At 37.0% G+C, this 20,239-nt stretch overlaps 1 protein-coding gene across 7 annotated transcripts in view; it reads right to left on the bottom strand.

The window, feature by feature from the left end:
• The window catches only part of CDK14 (cyclin dependent kinase 14), a 673,115-nt gene that overhangs the window by 581,317 nt on the left and 71,559 nt on the right, over nt 1-20,239 (bottom strand). For all 7 annotated transcript variants that reach the window (XR_004229802.1, XM_031939988.1, XM_031939989.1 and 4 more), the window contains one exon: nt 18,479-18,510. Coding sequence is in view for 3 of the 7 variants with exons in the window: in XM_031939990.1 (XP_031795850.1) it covers nt 18,479-18,510 (32 nt within the window). In the remaining 4 variants the exon portion in view is untranslated. The remainder of the gene's footprint in view (nt 1-18,478; nt 18,511-20,239) is intronic.

Below are 20,239 nucleotides of genomic sequence, written 5' to 3'. Positions count from 1 at the left end.
CAACACAACCATAATCCAAATTCAGTCCCTCAACTATCTCAGGAACAACTCATGAACTTCCTTCTCACTCCAACCCAATCCCATCCAAAGTCGTTTTCTCAGAACCCATCTGCTCCCTGCTCAGTAAATCCCCCATTGCCCTCCTAATCAAAGATATCCAACAACTAGCCTGCAAAGTGAGCATTTAATAAATGTCTGATAGTCAGCTGGAGACTGATTACAAACCTTGCAGAACCATCTGAATCTAAGTTAGGATTCCCATCACTGTTATAAAGTATCCAGATTGAGGAAGTGCTTCTGGACAACAATGTGTTCCACTGGCTCTCAATGCACTGTTCAAACAACGGAGGCACTTTCCCAGTCTGAACTGATGTCTTGTGGAGGACCGATGAGATGCCACAGGACAGAGCTGTACCATCTGCTCCGTTGCAAGAGATTCCCAAATCAATGTAGGTTTGCTAATTCAGAGATTTTTCTTTGCAAAGTTGTTAGGTATACATGTATGTGTAGACGCACATATACATATCTGTGTATATTAAAAATACTACTGTGCTATTTTGCCCCCAAATCCACTAACTTAACAAGTTTAAATCAGTCCAGTGGAACCACACTGGTACACACGAAATAACCAAAAACTGAAAAGTTACCACATTGATATTTTTGTCCCCCTTAACAATCCACAGACAACACAGAGATTGCTCACATTTTCTTAACAACCATGTGAATGAATGGACAATCTGTCAAAATCAGCACTAAGTGAAAGATAATGAATGGACAATCTGTCAAAATCAGCACTAAGTGAAAGATAAAGTAAGTCAGAAGTGATAATTACATGTACATATATATGTACATACTTATACATGTTCCTATATATATAAAAACAAAAATCCTAATATACGAAAGATGGCATAGGAAGTAACTCTGACATGTCTATTGGAGCCTGAATCAATAGGTACCAACTACCCAATGAACCCAAGTCCTAATCTTTCAATCTCCTCACTGAGAACTTGGGCAGTCAGTGTTTCCTGCTGAAAACAACTTCGTGATATTAATTTAATTTATAAATTTTGTTTCAACATATCATACAAACTCAAAGTCATTAATCTAGTCCTTCCCAAAAGGTGTAATTTCCCCAAAATGGTTAGTACCGAATAATGCCTATGACTAAATACTCCTAACTTTTCACTTCAGTGGCTTATCATTTGCAAAAGAAAAGAAAGAGATGTGCTTTCACTCTAGAATATTTATAAACTTGAAGATAATACCATATATAATTCTAATAATCTGTAGAACTAATCCAGAGTTTTTTGTTGTTGTTCAGCCATTTTCGCAACGCCATTTGGGGTTTTCTTGGCCACCAGAGTAGCTTGTTATTTCCTTCTCCATCTCATTTAACGGATAAGGAAAATGGGGCAAACGGTAGTAAGTGATTTGCCCAGGGTCATATAGCTAGGAAGTGTTTGGGCCACATTTGAACTCATGACATTGAGCTTTCCTGACTTCAGACCTAAAGCTCTATCCACTGCTCAGCCTAAGTAGCCCAAGCTACACAATTACTGAATAAAAGGAAGACAAATCAGTCAATTGATTTAGCAGACCAAGGGATTTTCTATTAGAGCAAAATTAAGGAAAGAGAATATGGAGCAAGAGGATGTAAGAAAAAAAGCTCATTTTAGAGAGACTTGAAATCCTCTAGCATTTTGGATAGAAAAGACTTTAAATTTAGTTCCGTCTGGCATCCTCTTTGGTTTATAAATAAGGAAACTAAAGACCAGAAAAGTGCTTAGGGATTCAAAGGCATATCTCCTGAGGAGTCTTATATTCTTTCCACTCCACAAAGGATTCTCTTCCTTTTATATTCAAAGAAAGCCGGGTCTTATCTTATCCCCGTGTGGCCTTGTAACTTTAGGGAAGTGGGAAAATGCCCATCTCCCACATGCAGATAATAAAATTCTTACTTGGGCTATATAAATGTCGGGATCCATACACTCTCCATTTGATAATTTTCAATAATTTTCAACAAATGTCAACATGCAAAAGATGCTAAAGATCTCCCTTCTATGGCATTTTTAGAATGATCCTAGCCACGATTTCAGTTGTTCTGACAATAAATAAATAAAAATGACTATTCATACTCATATCAACATTCTAGTCAATAGCCCCCATCTAATTCTTCTTTTTCCTATTTAAATAAGTTTTATGAATGACCTTTGCATCTTTTCTCATTTCCCACCCTGCTTCCTCCAGACTGAATTCTCCTTGAAGACAAACAATTAAGCCAAACATCAAAGATCCTGGGGCTAAGAGAAAAGAAATAAATGTAATATGTGAAAATTTACTTTCAATGTTACCCATTTTGTCTTTTTCAATTGAAATAATTTATACTTACTGAAAGAAGCTCTGACACATTGTGACAGAACATGCTAGGCAAGAAGCTTCAAAATCATCATGTGCTGACATCATTTGCCTTTATCTTAATTCTTTATCTTTCTTAACTATAAAACTATTTACCATCACATTTACCTATAACTCACATACACACACATACTTTTAACTGAAGCTAGATATTAATTTAAACTTGAAAATGAGAAAAAAAAGTTGGTATCTTTCTTCAGGGTAGCAATCTATTAGGGCTCACCTTTAATGTCTTCCCAAGAAAAATATCTTATATTTTCATTTAAATTAAAAAATACCCTCTAGCAATGTTCAGTAGCTCAGAAATATGAACCAAGAAGAAAAGGCAGAGCTGGTAGGAGTGATTCATTGTTAGGGACCAGCAAAGTAGGACTAACAGAAGAAAAAGGAATATGGGGTCAAAATTTTGAAGGAATTATCCATTTCTGAGTACTGTAGGCCTCAGGCTTCTGAAAAGTAAGCTGGTATTGTGGAATGCCACAGGATCCACTGTTTGACCCTGGAAAAAATACTTAAAATTCCCTAAGTCTCAGTTTCTTCATCTGTAAAATAGGAACAACAATAATAATAATACTTGTGCTGCCTACCACACGAGGTTATGTATAAGAAAAATACTCTGTAAATATTTATGTCCCATAGAAATGTGTTACTACTGTTTCCCCTTTTCTTCCCAAATGTCATGTCTTTCCTCCCCGGGAGCAGTGACTTTATCATGACATAGCTTTAAGGATTTTTCCTCCTCTTTTATTCTCCTCATTTTCAATTTTCCCCTCAGATTTTTTTTCTTTTCTAGTGCATTCCCTTTGAATCCAACAGCCACATCTCAACGAACACTCAAACAAATCTCCTACAAAGTACATTCTCCCAGAACCGAACAGTTAAGCAAAACTACCTAAAAGAATCTGGGAACGAATGTCTCTTTTAATTTTTGGAGCTAAATGAATGTTAACAGACAGACAGATGTGCTTTTTCCTTTCCTCTTCTAAACATTATTTATCCCAAAATTCTCTAGACCTAGTAAATCAAACTATTTTGACTTGCATTAAGCATTAAGTCCAAAGGCATAATCTAGACAAGCATTTTAAACAGGCAATGATTCTCTTTGTAACTAACAGTCCTGTTTCCCAAAGAGCCCATCACTGAAAGAACTTGAAGTATCTCAGGAATCCCAAGTGATGTAGTAATTTCACTTAAATGTCAAGAAAGAATCAAGTGAAACGATAGGTCTGGTGTGATTTTTCATAATGCCTCAATGAGGAGGAGAAAAACCCTTCAAAAAAGTGTCCCCCTGGAATTGTGACAGAGGAAAGGGTCTGTTAGAGAAAAGTGATTTTTTTTTTGATGACTATACATGTTTATTTTTTTAATTAAAGCTTTTTAATTTTCAAAAGATATGCATGGATAATTTTTCCACATTAACCTTTGCAAACCTTTCCAATTATTTCCCCTCTAGAAAAGTGACCTTGAAACTGATGGAAGGGTACCTCATCCCATCACTCTCTAAGCACCAAAACTCAGCACAGGAACTTTTTCTTAGCAAGAAATTGAGGTCTGAAGATAGTAAAAATGGAATATAAAAGATGGCTCAAGATTGTTATTAGACAAACTGAATGTATGGGTCACCTAGAGTAACTGTGTCAAAGTCAAACAGAAACAGGGTTCCTGCAGGCTTAGTTTTCAATTAGAGCATTGTCTGTGCTTTATTGAAATTTTTTTTACTAAATATTTCCCAAAAATATTTTACTCTGGTTCCCCTGCACTAGGTAGGCCCTAACTTGACATCTCTGAGCTAGAATGAGTTTGAACTCTGGCTTTGTATTCAAAAATCCTATCTGTGTATTGTGTGTGTGTGTGTGTGTGTGTGTGTGTGTGTGCTTGCGCTTGCGCGCAGTCGCAGCAATTGGATTAAGTGACTTGCCCAGGGTCACACAGCTAATATGTGTTAAGTAATAGTAAGTATGCCTGACTCAGGGCCTGTGAAATATCCATTAAATTCTATCTTTGATATTACTGATTATTTGACCTTTAACTGCTTAACCTTCCTGAATCTCAGTTTCCTCTTCTATAGAATTAGAAAGCTGAGACTACATTAGGAGTTATTAATCTCTTTTGTGTCACAGAGAAGTGCATAAAATAAAATATAGAGAGTTGCAAAGGCAATCAATTATACTGAAATGTAGTTGTCAAAACATTTTTAGAAAACAAGACCCTTGGGTTTCTTAAGAAGCCTTGGGCTAAATGTTCTCTGAGAGCCCTCCAGCTTCAAACCAAACTCTGTTCTGGAGTGAGTTTTGAAAGATCTGTGTTGTATATGCAAGTAAAATGACATATTGAGACAAATAAGAAAGCTCTGGATGATGGAGAAGAGAATTAGCTTTTTTTTAAAGCCACCTTTTCTCACTGCACCTGGGATAGAGAGGATGGCTATAATAAGATCATTTAAATAAAGCAAGGCAGACCTCTTGGGGAAAAGTCTGTGCTAAATGAGGATTTCTCAGGACATGCCATATGTTATCAAGCCTTCTGCACACCTGAACCCTTTGGTATAACAACCCTCGATACTAATTTATAAACAGAAATGTTCTATTGTGTAAAAAGAATAGATTTAATCAAGACCACAGCACTTAGTCCATCACATTCACTGGGAGACACTATCCTAACAGCAAAAAGACTGGAGCTTGAAAATAAATAGACATTTTTACCTTATACAGGTTAATCATAAAAGCTATCAGTTCCTCCTGCTAACATATACATCTTTCTCTTTGGTTTCTCAAAAAATTGTCCAGCAAATGTTAACAAATAGCCATGAGTCAAATGGAACCCAAATCTTGACGTTCTTTTTTGCTATTATGCTTACTTAATCCTTATTTTCTGAGTGGAAAGCCTTCATTCTGGAGGATTAAATTTTTTTTTTTATTAAAGCTTTTTATTTTTAAAACATATGCATGGATAATTTTTTAATATTAATCCTTGCAAAACCTTATGTTCCAATTTCTTTCCCCTTCCTTCCACTCCCTCCCCACCCTGGCAAGAAATCCAATATATATTAAACATGGTAGAAATATATGTTAAATCCAATATATGCATATACATATTGATACAATTATCTTGCAGCACAAGAAAAATCAAATCAAAAAAAAAAAAAAGGAGAAAGAAAACAAAATGCATGCAAACAACCACAAAAAGAGTGAGAATGCTATGTTGTGATCCACACTCAGTTCTCACAGCCCTCTCTCTGGGTGCTGATGGCTCTCTTCATCACAAGATCATTGAAACTGGTCTGAATCTTCTCATGGTTGGAAAGAGTCATGTCCATCAGAATTATTCATCACATAATCTTGCTGTTGCCATGTACAATGATCTCCTGGTTCTGTTTACTTCACTTACTTCACATGAAGTCTGTCCAAGCCTCTCGTATTCATTCTGTTGGTCGTTTCTTACAGAACAATAATGTTCCATAACATTCACATACCATAGTTTACTCAGCCATTCTCCAATTGATGGGCATCCACTCAGTTTCCAATTTCCAGCCACTACAAACAGGGCTGCCACAAACATTTTTGCACATGTAGGTCCCTTTCAGAGGATTAACTTTTCAAAAATAATTCTTTAGGTTTTTAATTTATGATAACATCCGGAATAACATCAAGTATCTATCTATCTAGAAAATACACAGCCCAAACTAGAGAAAGGAAGATTGGAAGTATTGGTTTGAACAAGCTGGGTGACCATAAGCAAGCACTTCTACACATCTACCTATGTTAGAGTATTTGCCTTCTCAATAGATGGGAGGAGAGGGAGAGAATATGGAATTCAAAATTTGAAGAAAAAAAAAGTTTAAAATGTTAAAATTGTTTTTATATGTAACTGGGGGAAATAAGGAAGTTGCTTAGATTCTGTGAACTTTAATTTCATCATATGTAAAATGAATTTAAAGAAGACCAAATAGTACCAAGGTTACAGGTTTCTTGTGAGGAAATTAAAAGTTAGTGTTTGTTATTACTCTGATTCAATGAATGTTTGTTGTTACTCTTATTCTTCTTAGTATATATATATATATATATATATATATATATATATATATATACAACAGGATTTGGACAGAAATGGCTTTTTAGGAGGTAACTGTATTCTTCTTCTCATAAGTTCATTATAATTCTATCTTATTATGTCATGATAAGGATGACACTGAGAAAAGTAATCTTAGGCAAACCACTGAGACCCTGGGCCTCAGTTTACTCATTTGTAAAATAGAGATGATACTACTTACACCATCAACCTCTTAGAACTGTTGTAAGGAAAGTGATTTGTAAAACTTTTAAGTGCTATAAAAATGTGAACGATATATTATAAATTGCCAATTATGAGACTCTATATTTCAGTTTCTACTAAGTGAAATGATAATGACCTATTATATAGCTCATTTCAAATTAAGACCAAACAAAAAAAAAACAATCTGTAACTTCAAAGAAAGAAAATCCAAATTCCCACAATTACCTAGCAATTAAACACCAGATGGGTTGCCAAGAAATGATATGGAATTTCTTTCCTTGAATTTCTTTTAAATAGGCAGAGAGATCATGTTCATTTGGGTATCTGACAACAAGGGAAATTAGCTAACTTTTCAAAGTCTTTTTAGCCCCTTGATTATGGCTTACCAAACCATAGCAAAGCAGGACTGTGGCTAAAAAAAAAAAAAAAAAAAAAAAATCAAGGAAAGGTTTAATTCACAGAATTTTAGATCATTCTTGCATATGATAAGTAGCTCTTCCGTTACTTCTCTATGGCCCAAATGCAGACCAGAGCCTTAAAACTGACTTCTCACTCACATGTCATCCCTACCCATGAAGCGCTTAACATGAGTCCTGAGAGCAATAGTATTAGCTGACAAGCTTTGAAGTAGGATTGGAATCCTACTTCTGGTAACAGCAATTAGTTTTCAAACTGAGGAAGGCAGGATTTGAACTCACGTCACTTGAAGTAGTAGCAACAGCCATTAGCTGACAAATTGTTCTAGTTATGGAAGAAAGTAACCTTTTCTTTAAAAAAAAAAAAAAAAAAAAAAGGTGGGGGGGATGGCATTTTCTGGTTGAAGAAAAGTCAGTCAAAAGCAAATACTGACATTCAACAATTTCCAAAGTTAATGTTATACACAGAAAATAAAACTATGTTTCTGGGGATATAGAAATTATTTTACTTCAACCATTACCTTTAAATGGTGAAAAAGTACTTATTAAAAAAGCTATTCTATGTGAAAGCTGTAACGGGAATTACGTTCATTGCATCTGAGATTGGAAATTTAATTCCCTTATAAAATAAAGTCTTCATAACTCACTCATAGCTTGGATGTTGATGATTTTCCTTGGTCTTAATTTACTAGAAGGATGAATTTCATATACTACTGGAAGAAATTATATTACACATGCCTGCCATATTTGATATCATATTTTTGTCATTTTTTTACCTCAAAGGATAAAAAGAAATGAGCCATACATTTTCTGATTTTGTCCAACATTAAAATAAGCAGCAAATCTACTTTATGACTTTAAAAAAATCATAAATCAAGTCTTCCTTATAGTAAAAGAACTATAAGAAGTAAAGCGTTATATGGCTAAGAAGCAGGAACATGACATCTAAAAAAATCCCAAGATCCAGGGAGCAAGGGAGAATTCCAATAGATATGGGTAGTCGGCAACTTTCTTAGCAATGATGATTTGCAAACAAAAGATTGTGTGAAGGATATCATCAAGGAATTATGTGATCATTACAAGAGTGGAGTCAAAAGATCTGAGTTCAAATGTTCCCTCTGACACTCCATGTGAATCCTCCAAGTCACTCACTCAACATCGCAAGACCTCAGTTTCCACATCTGTAAAATGAGGAGGTAGAAAGTCTCTGGGGTCACACCTCAGTCAGCTAAGTGGGCCAGGAGTCAGGAGGCATCATCTTCAAGAATTCAAATCCAGTTGCAGACACTTACTAGCACTTACTAGATGTGTGATCCTGGGCAAGTCACCTAACTCTGCTTTAGTTTCCTCCTCTGAAAATGAGCTGAAAAAGGAAATGGCAAATCATTCCAATATTTCAGCCCCCCCAAAAAGGAAAAAAGAACCCAAACTATGGGTTTGAACTGTGTGCAAGGTACCTGGCTAAGCACTTTTTACAAATATTGTTTTATGAGTTCCTCACAATAATCTGAAGAGTTAGATAGTATTATTATTCCCATTTTACAACTGAGGAAACCAGGGCAAAAAGAGGTTAAGGATTTGCCCAGGATCACACGACCAGTCAGGATCTGAGGCCATATCTGAACTCAGGTTTTTCTGACTCCAGATCCAGTACTCAACCCACTGTGCCATCCTACTGACTTTTTATTCTCCAATTTTTTTAAACATTTTTATTTAAAGTTTTGAGTTCCAAATTCAATTTCTCCTTCCCCTCCCTCCCTGAAACCATAAGCTAACCAGATATAAGTTATCCAGGTGCAATTATGTAAAACATTTCCATATTAGTCTTTTTTAAGACTAATTTTTTTTTTTTGCATAAAACTTCTTTTTGCACAAGAAAACTCAAGATTTTACTCCTTTTGAGAAAATACCTTGTGGTTAATGTTCTTCAAAGAGTAAATAAAATGCTAAAATATTTCCTGAAAAAACATTTAACAAGATTTAACACTTTAACACGTTCCCTTCAAGCAAGTCTACAGCAAAGTACAACAGCAAGAAAGGTACCCTGACCCTGGATTTCCCCAGACTGCCCCTTCCAGCCTGTCTCTGACCCTTGCTTCCAGAGTGACCCTGAAGTCCTATCTTGCCAGTTTTCCATCCTCTCCCTGGCACCCGAGCTCCTTGAGGGCTACCCCTGGGCTTTGGTGGCCCTTAGCTCCAACCCCAAGCCCAGGGCCTGGGAAGCACTTAACAGATGGCAGTTCCTAGGAATGGAGAAAGGAAGTCTTATAATCACAAAGTGGAAGTCACACACCAGAGCATGGATGGAGGAGATCCATAAACAGACTACTCTCGCTAGAGATCCTTGAATTAGGGAGATGGCAAGAGTGCATTAACTGATCTCAATTGTCAGGTTGGTGTACAGTGAGAAGGGGATTTCAATGGTAACCAGGCAATTTACAGATTTATAGATTTAAGTCAATAGCTCAACTTGCATTCAAAAGCAAAGAGGTATAATGTACTCCCTGTAGAGCATACCATTTTGTAAGAAGCTGAAGCCTATTGTAAACACTTAAGATTGCTCAAGCCAAGAGGGAAAGACAGACTTCAGATGCTGAATGCCAATTAACTACAAAAGGAGGGGGAAAAAAGAAAAGAAAAGCAAAGCTAATACACAGAAGACTGTTAGTGAACCATTCATTATAAGAAAAGGAAAAGAAAAATGCCCTAAATTTTCATTCATTGGTGAAGATTCATTCACTCACAGAGCACCAGAGATAGAAAGAACCTCATTAATCAATTTATTCCAATCCTTCCTTAACAGTTGAGGGAAACTGAGGCTCAAAGATAGGGGGTGACTTGAACAAAACCCAGGGATCACTCTCACCATATACTGCTGGCTCCCGTAATCTAAGATGTATCTCCAGGATTTCGGGCACCATGGATACAAAGATACAGAAAAAACAAAGATAAGACTATTTCAAACTACTGCTTCTGTCTGAAAAGACAGGAGAGAGCCAAATTGCAATAGATCTCTGATGTCAGCCTAAGGAGTTTGTATTTTATCCTGTGGCAATGGAAAGGCACTAACAGTTTTTGAGTAGGGTTAACCTGTCATCAAAGTGGCATTTATGAAAAACTGACCCTGTTGCAAGAGGTTATAGATCAGGAGAAGAGACCAGTTGGGGGCTACTGCTGGAAGCCACTCTAAATCATCATCAAAACAGTATGGCAGCCATGGGGAGAGAAATGAAGAGACAGAAACAAGAACTACTTTTCCAATTTTTTTTTAATAGATTTCATTATTTCTTTTCTTGTTGCATCACTGAGATTTTCCCTGTGTATATCTTGAGGGCAGGATCAGCATGATTTAATGACAAACAAAAACAGAGGGAAGGAGAGCAAAGGAGGAGTTGAAAGTAAATTCTGAGGCTTTGAGATTAAGAAACTTACTCTGTCTCATTAATAGAAAGAAAGAAGACAGGTAGAAGAGTTTTGAAAAGAAGATAATGAATGCAATTTTAGATATGTTCAGTGGGAAAAAATGGGAATTATAAGTGGAATAAGAATAGCTCACATGTATGTAGGCTTGAAGATTTACAAAGCACTTTGATCCATTTCTTTCAATCCTCAAAATAAAACCAAGAAGAAGGTGCCATCATTATCTCCGTTTCACAAATGAGGAGCTCAGTAATCTGGCTAGGGTCACCAAATCATAAATGTCTAAGGTGGGAAGCCTAGGTCTTCTTGATTTATCCCACTAACATCCTCTTCTCTTTCAAGCACGCAATTAATACAGTGAAATTGGGAGGAGAAAAGGTTCCCTGAGCTATTCAATCAAGTCACCTCCTTTTAAAAAAGTAAGACACAAGATGCTGGGGCTCGATAAGAGTTTTCAAGAGAAAACACCTCCACTGAATTCATCCAAGTTTAAAATGGATGTGAAGAAAGCCCAAATATCTCCACTGAAACACAACACTGATCAAAGGCTTTCGCCCAAGTGTGAAAATCCTTAACCAATTTAAGAGTCCCTGAAAGCTCCCTGGATGAACTCCATTCAATTGCATAGGAAGCATATTCAGGTTGGTGGAGTAAATCTGGTCCCAGGCAGGGGCTCCTGTATATCCCAGGCATTCTGGAGTAGGCAGAGAGGGCATAATTCCCCAGAATGGAAGACTTAGTGTCTGCCCTGGGAACTACGGGCAATCAGAGTGAGCAAGGGCGGCCATGTCTAAGGAGAACTTCATGAGTGCCCCATCCCTTCCCCAAGAAACGCCGCAGATAAGGCAGCCTTTTGCCCCTTACGCTAAGGTGGAGACTGTTTCCCCCGACTTTGTCTGTATTACTAGGGGACTCTGGGGAGAAATGTTTTATACCAGCTCTTCTTAATATTCCACACCCTAGTGCAGAAGCTAAGTTAAGTCTGGCTGACTAATTGGTATCAACTGATAATTATGGAGGAAAGCCAACTGGTCGGAGCTTGTGAGCCACAGACATTGCCCCCCACTCCACCCCCCAGGCCCTCACTCGGCTAACCAAGAGTCCAGAGAGTGACCAAGTTCTGGGGAAGCCTGGGCCTAGACAAATAGAAGTTGGGTTAAGAGCCCTGGGTATGTACTACAATGGTATGTTTGTTCCAGTCCTCAATGTGAACTCTAGAAAAGCCTGAGTCTGAATTATAAACCCAATATTTGTTAACTCTATGAACCCAGACAAATCACTTTAGCTAAATCTTAGTTTCTTCATCTGACAGAGATACTATTATCACAGATTATTGCAAAAAAAAAAAAAAAAAAAAAAAAAAAAAGCTTGAAATTATGAAAAGTATTATGGAAATTCATGTATTAGGACTATTTATAATTACTAAAATTTCCATCAAATATTAAGGACAATGTATAAAAACCAAAGTACTTGTTCTCAAGAAACTATAATTCATTTCCTTCTCAAGTTACTATATTTTCTCCCTAATATCTCAGAGCTACAGAGAAAAGTCAAAGCTCTCACTCTCATACAAATCATCACTGAGTAGCCCAAGTTCCATTACTGCATTGAATAATGGAGAAAAAAGTGAACTGGAAAGCTAGAGGGAAACCAAAGGAATTATAGGAAATTAGTGGAAAGGTAATATTCAAGGTCAGAATTTGATTTCCTCATTTTTTAAAAATTGTTTTTTATACATGCAATTCTTCATGACCCCATTTGGGGTTTTCTTGTCCAGTTTATTTTACAGATGAAGAAACTGAGGGACATAGGGCTAAATATCACTCAGCTAGTAAGTGTCTGAGGCCAGATTTGAACTCAGGAAGATGAGTTTTCCTGACTCCAACACTTCGCCCCCTCACTGCCCCCTGAGACCCAGAGAAGGAGAGTAATTTGGTCACACAACCAGTTCTTTGCAGTCAGTGGCAGGACTTGGACCCCGAACCCCTCATTCTCCGGTCTCTGCTCTCTCCATGATGAGGAAAGGGCATTTATTGAGTGCTTACTATGTGCCAGTAGGCTGCCTCTCTCATTCAAATCCCTTTGAGACTGTTCTCATGATCTATCTCTATCTCACAGAGCTATTATCTCAACATGTAGAAGCAGCATCTTAAGCACAGTGGGGAAAAGGTGATAAGACACAAAAACCTAAACCAAAATTATAGGACAAGTGGAAAATGTTGATGAGCTATTTTTTTTTTAAGTCACATACATCTCTGTCAAAAATCCAAAGGGAAAAAAGAATGTCTGAGGAATGCTCAGCCAGCCATGAATCTATCACCAAAACCATTAACCGCCATCACAAAAATCAAAGCCTTAATGTCTCCAGCAAGAAAGAATAATTACCAAATTCGTGAAGCATCCTGTCTACACTTGAGACAAATATATATTTGCTTATCTTGATGAAACGTCTGGAACAAATGCATTTCAGAAATATAATTTCAGTTTGAAAAGCCTGGCATTTCACACCAGGTAGGCAAGTTGTCATTAAATACACATGAAATAAACACTGAAGGTACTAAGCAGGTCTTTCACTAAATATATGCAGCCTTGAAAAGTACAGAATGATTTGTCAAAGGACCTTTTTTCAGTTTCTAATGCATCCTGATATTTGTATTTGGTCCTAGCTTTTCTCCTCCAAAGATGGGCATTCTCTACAGGTGTTAATTATACCTGAGGTTTCTGAAGGGTAAAGAGCTTAGGGCACTGCCCACTGGCACCTCTTCGGCACAGGCGGTCTTAAAAGAGTTGCCTAGAACAGGCCCTTGGAGGATCAGTGACTTGCTGTCACGCAGCCAGAATGTGACAGGGACGAGCTCTCTGTTCAAGATGTCACAGCCTCTCCTTTATATCTTTACCCCTGGAAATTTCTTCTAACTCATCTGCATTTCACAAGAAATGACATTAAACAGGTGGATCTGTTGATCCCGCCAATATAGCCTCAGACCAGGTCGGTTATTTAGAGCTAGAGGGGTCTCAGTGGCCAGCTTGTAGCTCAATCTTATTTTACAGCGGAGGAAAATGGCGCAGCGTCAGCCGTGAAATTGGAACCCAAGACGTCCGTCTCCAGAATCAATATTCTTTCCATTGTGCCAGAGATCTCTTCAGTGTATCTGGACAGGATATTTCCAACAACAGTGGTCTAAAGAAGGCTGTACTTTTAGAAAGTTTTTCATGGATACTCGAATCGAATTTTTGTCACTTCTTAGAGTTTTCTTAAGAGCTAAAAAGTCATTTCTGGACATTCCCCTAACATAAATTTTTGGCAGTCTTATTTATTCCCCTTACAGATCTTAGATTTTTATGCATCTGCTTCCTCATGCAAAACCCTCAATAAAACAAGAAACCATATGACTTATGATCTTTAAGTAATCTTTCTGTCTAATCCCCTCATTTTACAGATGCAGAAATTGAGACCCCAGACAAATTGAGTGACTTGCCCAAAAAAGTCATGGAACCAAACCTTTCTTCAGTAGGAAGGCAAAATATTTGCTTACACCTGCTGCCAAATCAAAAAAAAAAAAAAAAAAAAGCTATCACATTAGGAAAGAATCAACATAAAATGAATGTAAAGTCTTTTAAACAGAGTTCAATTTAAAAAACAGAAGTGGTTGACGTCTATAAAAGCACTCTTCTTATTATATAAAGCCATTATTTTTCAGGAAAAAATTATTAAAAACTCAGTTATAAAATTACATATACCTTTAACCCAGTAATACCTCTATTAGATCTATTTCTCAAAGGATCAAGAAAAAAGGAAAAGAATGTATATGTTCTAAAATAAAATTAGCAGTTCATTTTGTGATGGCAAAGAACTGGAAATTGACAGGATGACTATCAACTGGGGAATGGCTGAATGAGCCATTTCTATAAAATGATTCTGATAGGATACAACTGGTGTGTGTGTGTGTGTGTGTGTGTGTGTGTGTTTGTGTGTGTGTGTGTGTGTGTTTGTGTGTGTGTGTGTGTACCAAATGTTGGCTTTCTCTAATGCAGAATTTCTTAATTTTTTTTCATTTGAAGCCCATTTTTACATGACCCCCAAGTATATAGGTATATAAAATAGGTACTAAAGCCTAGCTTCTTATGGGGTTGCAACCCCACATGGGGCCTTGTAACTGAATGTGGTGATCACAAAATTTTGATTTATTATCAGTAAATGATTTGTGTACCTATTTTATATACCTGTATATAAAATCAATGTATATATGTATATATGTATGTGTTTGTTTATTGTGTTTTGATTTTAATAAATGAACAAATGAATGAATAAATGGTGGTGGGTTGTTTTTTTTTGGAAGGTTTAAGCCCAAGGTCAAATTTTTTTCCAACAAATCAAAAAAGAGGTTTTGGGGTTTTTTTGGCTTTTTCCCCTTTTAGATCTCACCACTATCCAGGGAATTTTCCCTTATGTTTTGGCTTTTTTTCTATTTGGTCTTCATCACCAGCTGTTCTGCATATGTGACTATGTGACGGGTGAAAGAGATCATGAATAATCACCCAGAGGATTACTCTTTAGCTGCAGACTCTCCGCAAGGCCCAAATTCAAACTCTCTCCACAAGGAATCTGGATACCTATAAAAATGCCTTAACCTAAGTTTAAACCCATTTACGGATTGAGCTGAGGAAAAGCCACAGAAGAAACAGCTGGCAACGTGAGTGTGTGAGAAGCAAGCCTAAGGACTAAGCCAGTTCTCTTTGGGCACCTGTGTAAAAAGTTCTGCACATCCAAGCTCAATGTCACATAGGGAAACAATGGCACAAAATACCAAGACTATAGAATCCAAGAGTCTCTATGCCAAAAGGAGGAAAGGGTTTAAAAAGCTGGGGGTGGGGGTGAGAGGGGAAAACAAAGCCCCTGAATAAAACCTCAGAGGCCACTGGAAACTTGTGGACGGCTCAGCTATCTTATTCCAAATCTGCAGGGCCTCCCAGAAATGCCAAATATTTTGCTTAGGACTGCAGATCTGCTCAAGGCCTTGTGTCAGGTTCTCTCTCTTAACATTTAAACACAGTTCTTGACTATTGTTAAAAGAGGATGTTTTGTTTTTAATTGCAAGGAAGAATATTTCAAAGTAGTAAAACAGAAAAAAGAAATTCTTGCAAATAGTGTCTATATTTCTTTATTATCTTTTCAGCAAAACTCAAGCTCTCTCTCTCTCTCTCTCTCTCCCTCTCCGTGTATGTATATATATTTCATTATATAAAACTTATTTTATATATAAATGTGCGTGTATATATATATATATATATATATATATATATATATATATATATATATTTAAATGTGTTTATGTCATCTATGGGGAGGGGAAAAGGAAACAGATGTGGAAAAAGGTGAAGAAAGAAACCCAAAGCACAGGTACTCATTAAAAAATACTAGAAAAATGAAAAAGTTTAAGGGTCACTTTCTACCCCAAGAACACAGAGCCTCCCTCCAACCTCAGGAGCAGACTATCCAGGGAACACTCTCCTCTCCTACCATAAATATTGTCTCAGGAAAGATCCTAGTTGCTCTATAGCAATAAAGGGGATTTGGCTCCCAAGTTTCAAGATTTGAATTTGAATTTGCCAGAAACATCTTGAAGACTTGTCAAGAGTTGCCATTTAAGAGGTACCCAACCTTCTGTCATTGTTTCAAATATGCATCTGACTAGTCTAAATACTAGATAATTATTTATGATTAGATAAAATGAATCTTGGAATTTTAGAGTCAAAATAGCTCCAAAACACTGACTTAGTCCAGTGCCCTCCATAAGCACAGAAACAATCAAAATTTATCCAAATCACATACCCACTCAGTGGCAAGGGTGAGGCTCAAATATGGGACCCCTAATCTAATCCGGGACACCTTCTCTTATATAACAAAGTTTCCAATTTTAAATAAGTGTTATTAAAATAATACACATAGTCACATTCAGCCTTATTTTAGATCCTTGTGTTGTTCTTTCAGACCCCATTTGGGGTCTTCTTGGCAAAGATACTGGAATGACTTGCCCTTTCCTTTTCTGGTTCATTTTACAGATGGGGAAACTGAGGCAAGCAGGGTAAAGTGACTTGGCCAAGATTACACAGCCAGATTTGAACTTGGGAAGCAGAAAATTCCTGACTCCAAGTCTAGTTCTAACCACTCTACCACTTAACTGTCTCTAGAGGTGTTTCCGCTAAGAGACACTGCCCAGAAGGTTTGGGAGGAAGTGAGCTGAAATCTAACAGGAGCCTGCTGTACCCGTGACCAGGGCAGCCACCAATAGATAAGTCACTTCACCTTTCCTTCCTCAAATGTAAAATTAAGGGAGTGAGTCTCCACAAAGCTCGATTAGCCTTTAGGGCTCTGGCCTCTGTGGAGGGTTTAAGTAGGACAGAAAAAATGATCCCTAAGAAAGTTTATCCGGTCTAGAGACACTGCTTGAAAACTGGTCTTGGCTTTAGACCTGGGTAAGAGATTAAAGTCCTTGCCTCTGGGTGGTCCTGGGCAAGCTGCTTAACTTGCCAAGTGCCAGACAACTCTTGAAAAGGATGAAGAGCAAAACAATGGCAGATTAGCACTGGAGGAGAGGAAGCTCCCTTCACCAATAAAAACCACAGGGCTAGATCAAAAGGTTTGGACCTTTTCTTCCCCAAGGGAAATAGTCCCAAACAGCCTGTATCAAACCCGCCACAAGCCCCAGGGGATGGGGGTCAGGAGACTAGAACTAGAACTAGATTCCTTGCAAGGGGGTGAATTAAAAGTTTTTGCTGCTCCGAACCAAGAGTAACAAAATTCAGTGAGATGCTGGAAAAGGGGACCAGAGGCTCTAATTGGGTATAATTTATTGCAGGAAAGCCAAATAGAGATGGCTTAGAAAGCAATAGAGCATGGAAGTCAAATGACACAATTGAGATCCACATACATTTCTAGCCAGGGGTAGGAGGGATAATTGGAGGGCGTGAAAGTAAAGTGGGGCTGAAAGTCCCAGAATCTCGGGCGAGCCAGATGACTGAGATTACATTCCATACATAGATCCATTGTAAATGGACTAGGTAGAAGTGACAAGACTTTGGGTAAAAAATTGTCAAACAGGGAAAGATATTTTTCCCTGGGTCTCTGAGTGGATTGCATTACAATACCATCATAGGATCTTTGCTATTTACATACATGCTTTCATCAAGTGATTCTCAGTCCCCAGGAGACTCTGGATATTATTATTTTTTAAAAATCTGGAAGTCAAATATAACTTTAAAACTACATTGAAGCTACATGAAATAGTACCTAGCACAGAGTAGGTGTTTAATAAATGTTTAGCAAGTGAAAATTGACCTCTGCAGATAAGTTAAGAACTTTCCACTACTTTATTACGAAAGGTTGTTAGTCATTCGATAGCAAGGGAACGAAGAAGTTGGATGTGGGAGCTGATAGACTGGGAAAACTGGAACACAAAAAGTCAATCTTTCCTCTGGGACTCTGGGAGAGAAGGAGTGGTATTGACTCTGTGGCAAATACCCAATGGAGAATGTATCTAAAATGGTACCCAATTTAAGGCTGTAGATTTAATCCAACTATACATGTCACATGTGGCTTCTGGAACATTTTCATCAAAAGCAACTACACAAAATCCATTTACCTGAAACACCAACAACAAAACAAAAGGCAATGCCATTTAAAAATATATATATACATAAAAAGTGTTTCCTCTTTCCCCACACCTCCTGTTCTGTTCCTTGGCAAGAAATTAACCTGAAAGTTCAAAATCCCCATAAAATTAAGCCTGATTATTACGGGAATCACCACTTCACATGAGTGTGAAAGTTGTAAACACTTGCCGACAAAAACAAAACACCCAAACATTCTGTTTCCAAGTGAGAAGTTGGCAGCCACCGAATATTCCTGGCAGTAATTAAATACATCCAACATAAGATAAAGAAATTTAACCTACCTCATCAAAGTTGCTGTCCTCTTTCTTCAAAGCTTTAAAAGAAAAAAAGAAAAGGAAACCGTTATTGTCATGAATTTTGAAAAAAGAGCAAAAGTAACTATGTTACATAGTGAGGATGGGATGCAGGGAGATGGAATAATGTGATCTTGTTTCAGAAAGCAAAGACTACACTAGCCTGAATAACAATTTTTTGATCAAAATATGAAAGTGAAAATGAGATATGGAATTGCACAGCATGCATCTTTGTGAAATGTTTTTCATAAATATGTAAATCAAACTCTCCTTTCAGGTAAAGAAAAATGGCGTTTACAAGAAATCTTTTTTACCATTCTCATTCACTCCAAAAACATTTCCAGGAAAGTACAACCAAACCAGAATTATAAAGTAATATTTCCCTTTTTCACATTTCTTTGGTGCATGCACCCAAAAATTTTATGCAGGAATTATGGCCCGATGTATGTCACAAATGGATCAGTCATTATTTCCTGTGGATTGTTCCAATGACACAACCTCACTCTGCTGAGCATTCCTTGGGCCATCTGAAGTGAGCAGAGAAGTTAAAAAGATGTGGGGGAGAGGTCTGAGGTGGCAAAATAGCAACAATCCTGGAGAAATAATATTTTGGCCATTTTTTTTTTTTTTTGTACAATAAGTTCAGCAAGCAAACTCACTATTCAAGAAGATAATTAGTTTGAAAGATTTTCTGGAAGCTACTAGAGACCTGAATTGAAATTCAAATAAACTGCCCATCTGCACGACTAGAATATTGTCACTGATGAGTTCGAACATCATTTAATTTTTCATGTGCAGGGGTCTGATCTCTAAGGGATTAAATCCCACAAGCACTGAAAAATATGTGTATCTTTTAAGGAATATGTATGCGTTGGCTAATGTACCTAAAGTTGATAGGTTAACAGAACTATTTTAATTAATACAGAATAATATTTGGCAGCACAACAAAGATAGTGAATAATATTCAAAGTCCACCTTATATTAAACTGTAGCTGCAAAAACCAAAATGAGATGGGCAGTTATCCTGTTAACAACAGACCTAAGTCAAAAGTTGTGAAATCAAAGCTTATGGGTAGTTCTGAAAAAATTCTCCCACTCACTAATTTATATTACAAATGTGCCTTTTCTAATAAAACAAAAAAGAGGGAAATAATGAATATTCTCCAGAATCATTCATCCTTATTTGTTCCCCTTCTTTGAAATTTATAAATGTCAAATAGCTTAAAATCCTTTACCATAGGGAATGATTTCTAATGAATGAAAAATAAAAAGTCTGTACTTGGTTACAGTCTTGATTTTCTAATCTTGCTTTCAATTTACTTGTACAATCAACCTGATCTGTTAGCATCTCTATGCACATTAAAAAAATGTTTCTGATAAGGATTTTGTTTTTCTTGCTTTTTCAATTGAGGGGGTTAGATGAAAAGAAAAGAGAGATCTTTGAAAAAAATAAAGTTTAATTTTAAAAAAAGTTCTCTTGTAGAAAAATGGCATAATTCTTGTCATGTTGTCCAGTTGATTGTTATATGAAAATGAAATCCTCAAAAGAATTGAAGCACACAAGTTTTGGAGGTATTTTGTTAAGGTAACCCAAAGGATCACTAGTCTAATACTCTTCAAGCTGCCCCAGAAGTAGCCTAACCTAATGGATACCTTAGAGTTACAGAGCCCTGCCTCAAAGACAAACTGACTAGGCAACCACAGGAAAGCCCCATAACCTCTCAGTGCCCCCAACGTCTCACTAAGGCA

The sequence above is a fragment of the Sarcophilus harrisii genome, chromosome 5 (genome assembly GCF_902635505.1).
Source record: "Sarcophilus harrisii chromosome 5, mSarHar1.11, whole genome shotgun sequence".
Classification (NCBI taxonomy): Eukaryota; Metazoa; Chordata; class Mammalia; order Dasyuromorphia; family Dasyuridae; genus Sarcophilus; species Sarcophilus harrisii.
This window is presented reverse-complemented; position numbering and strand designations above follow the sequence as displayed.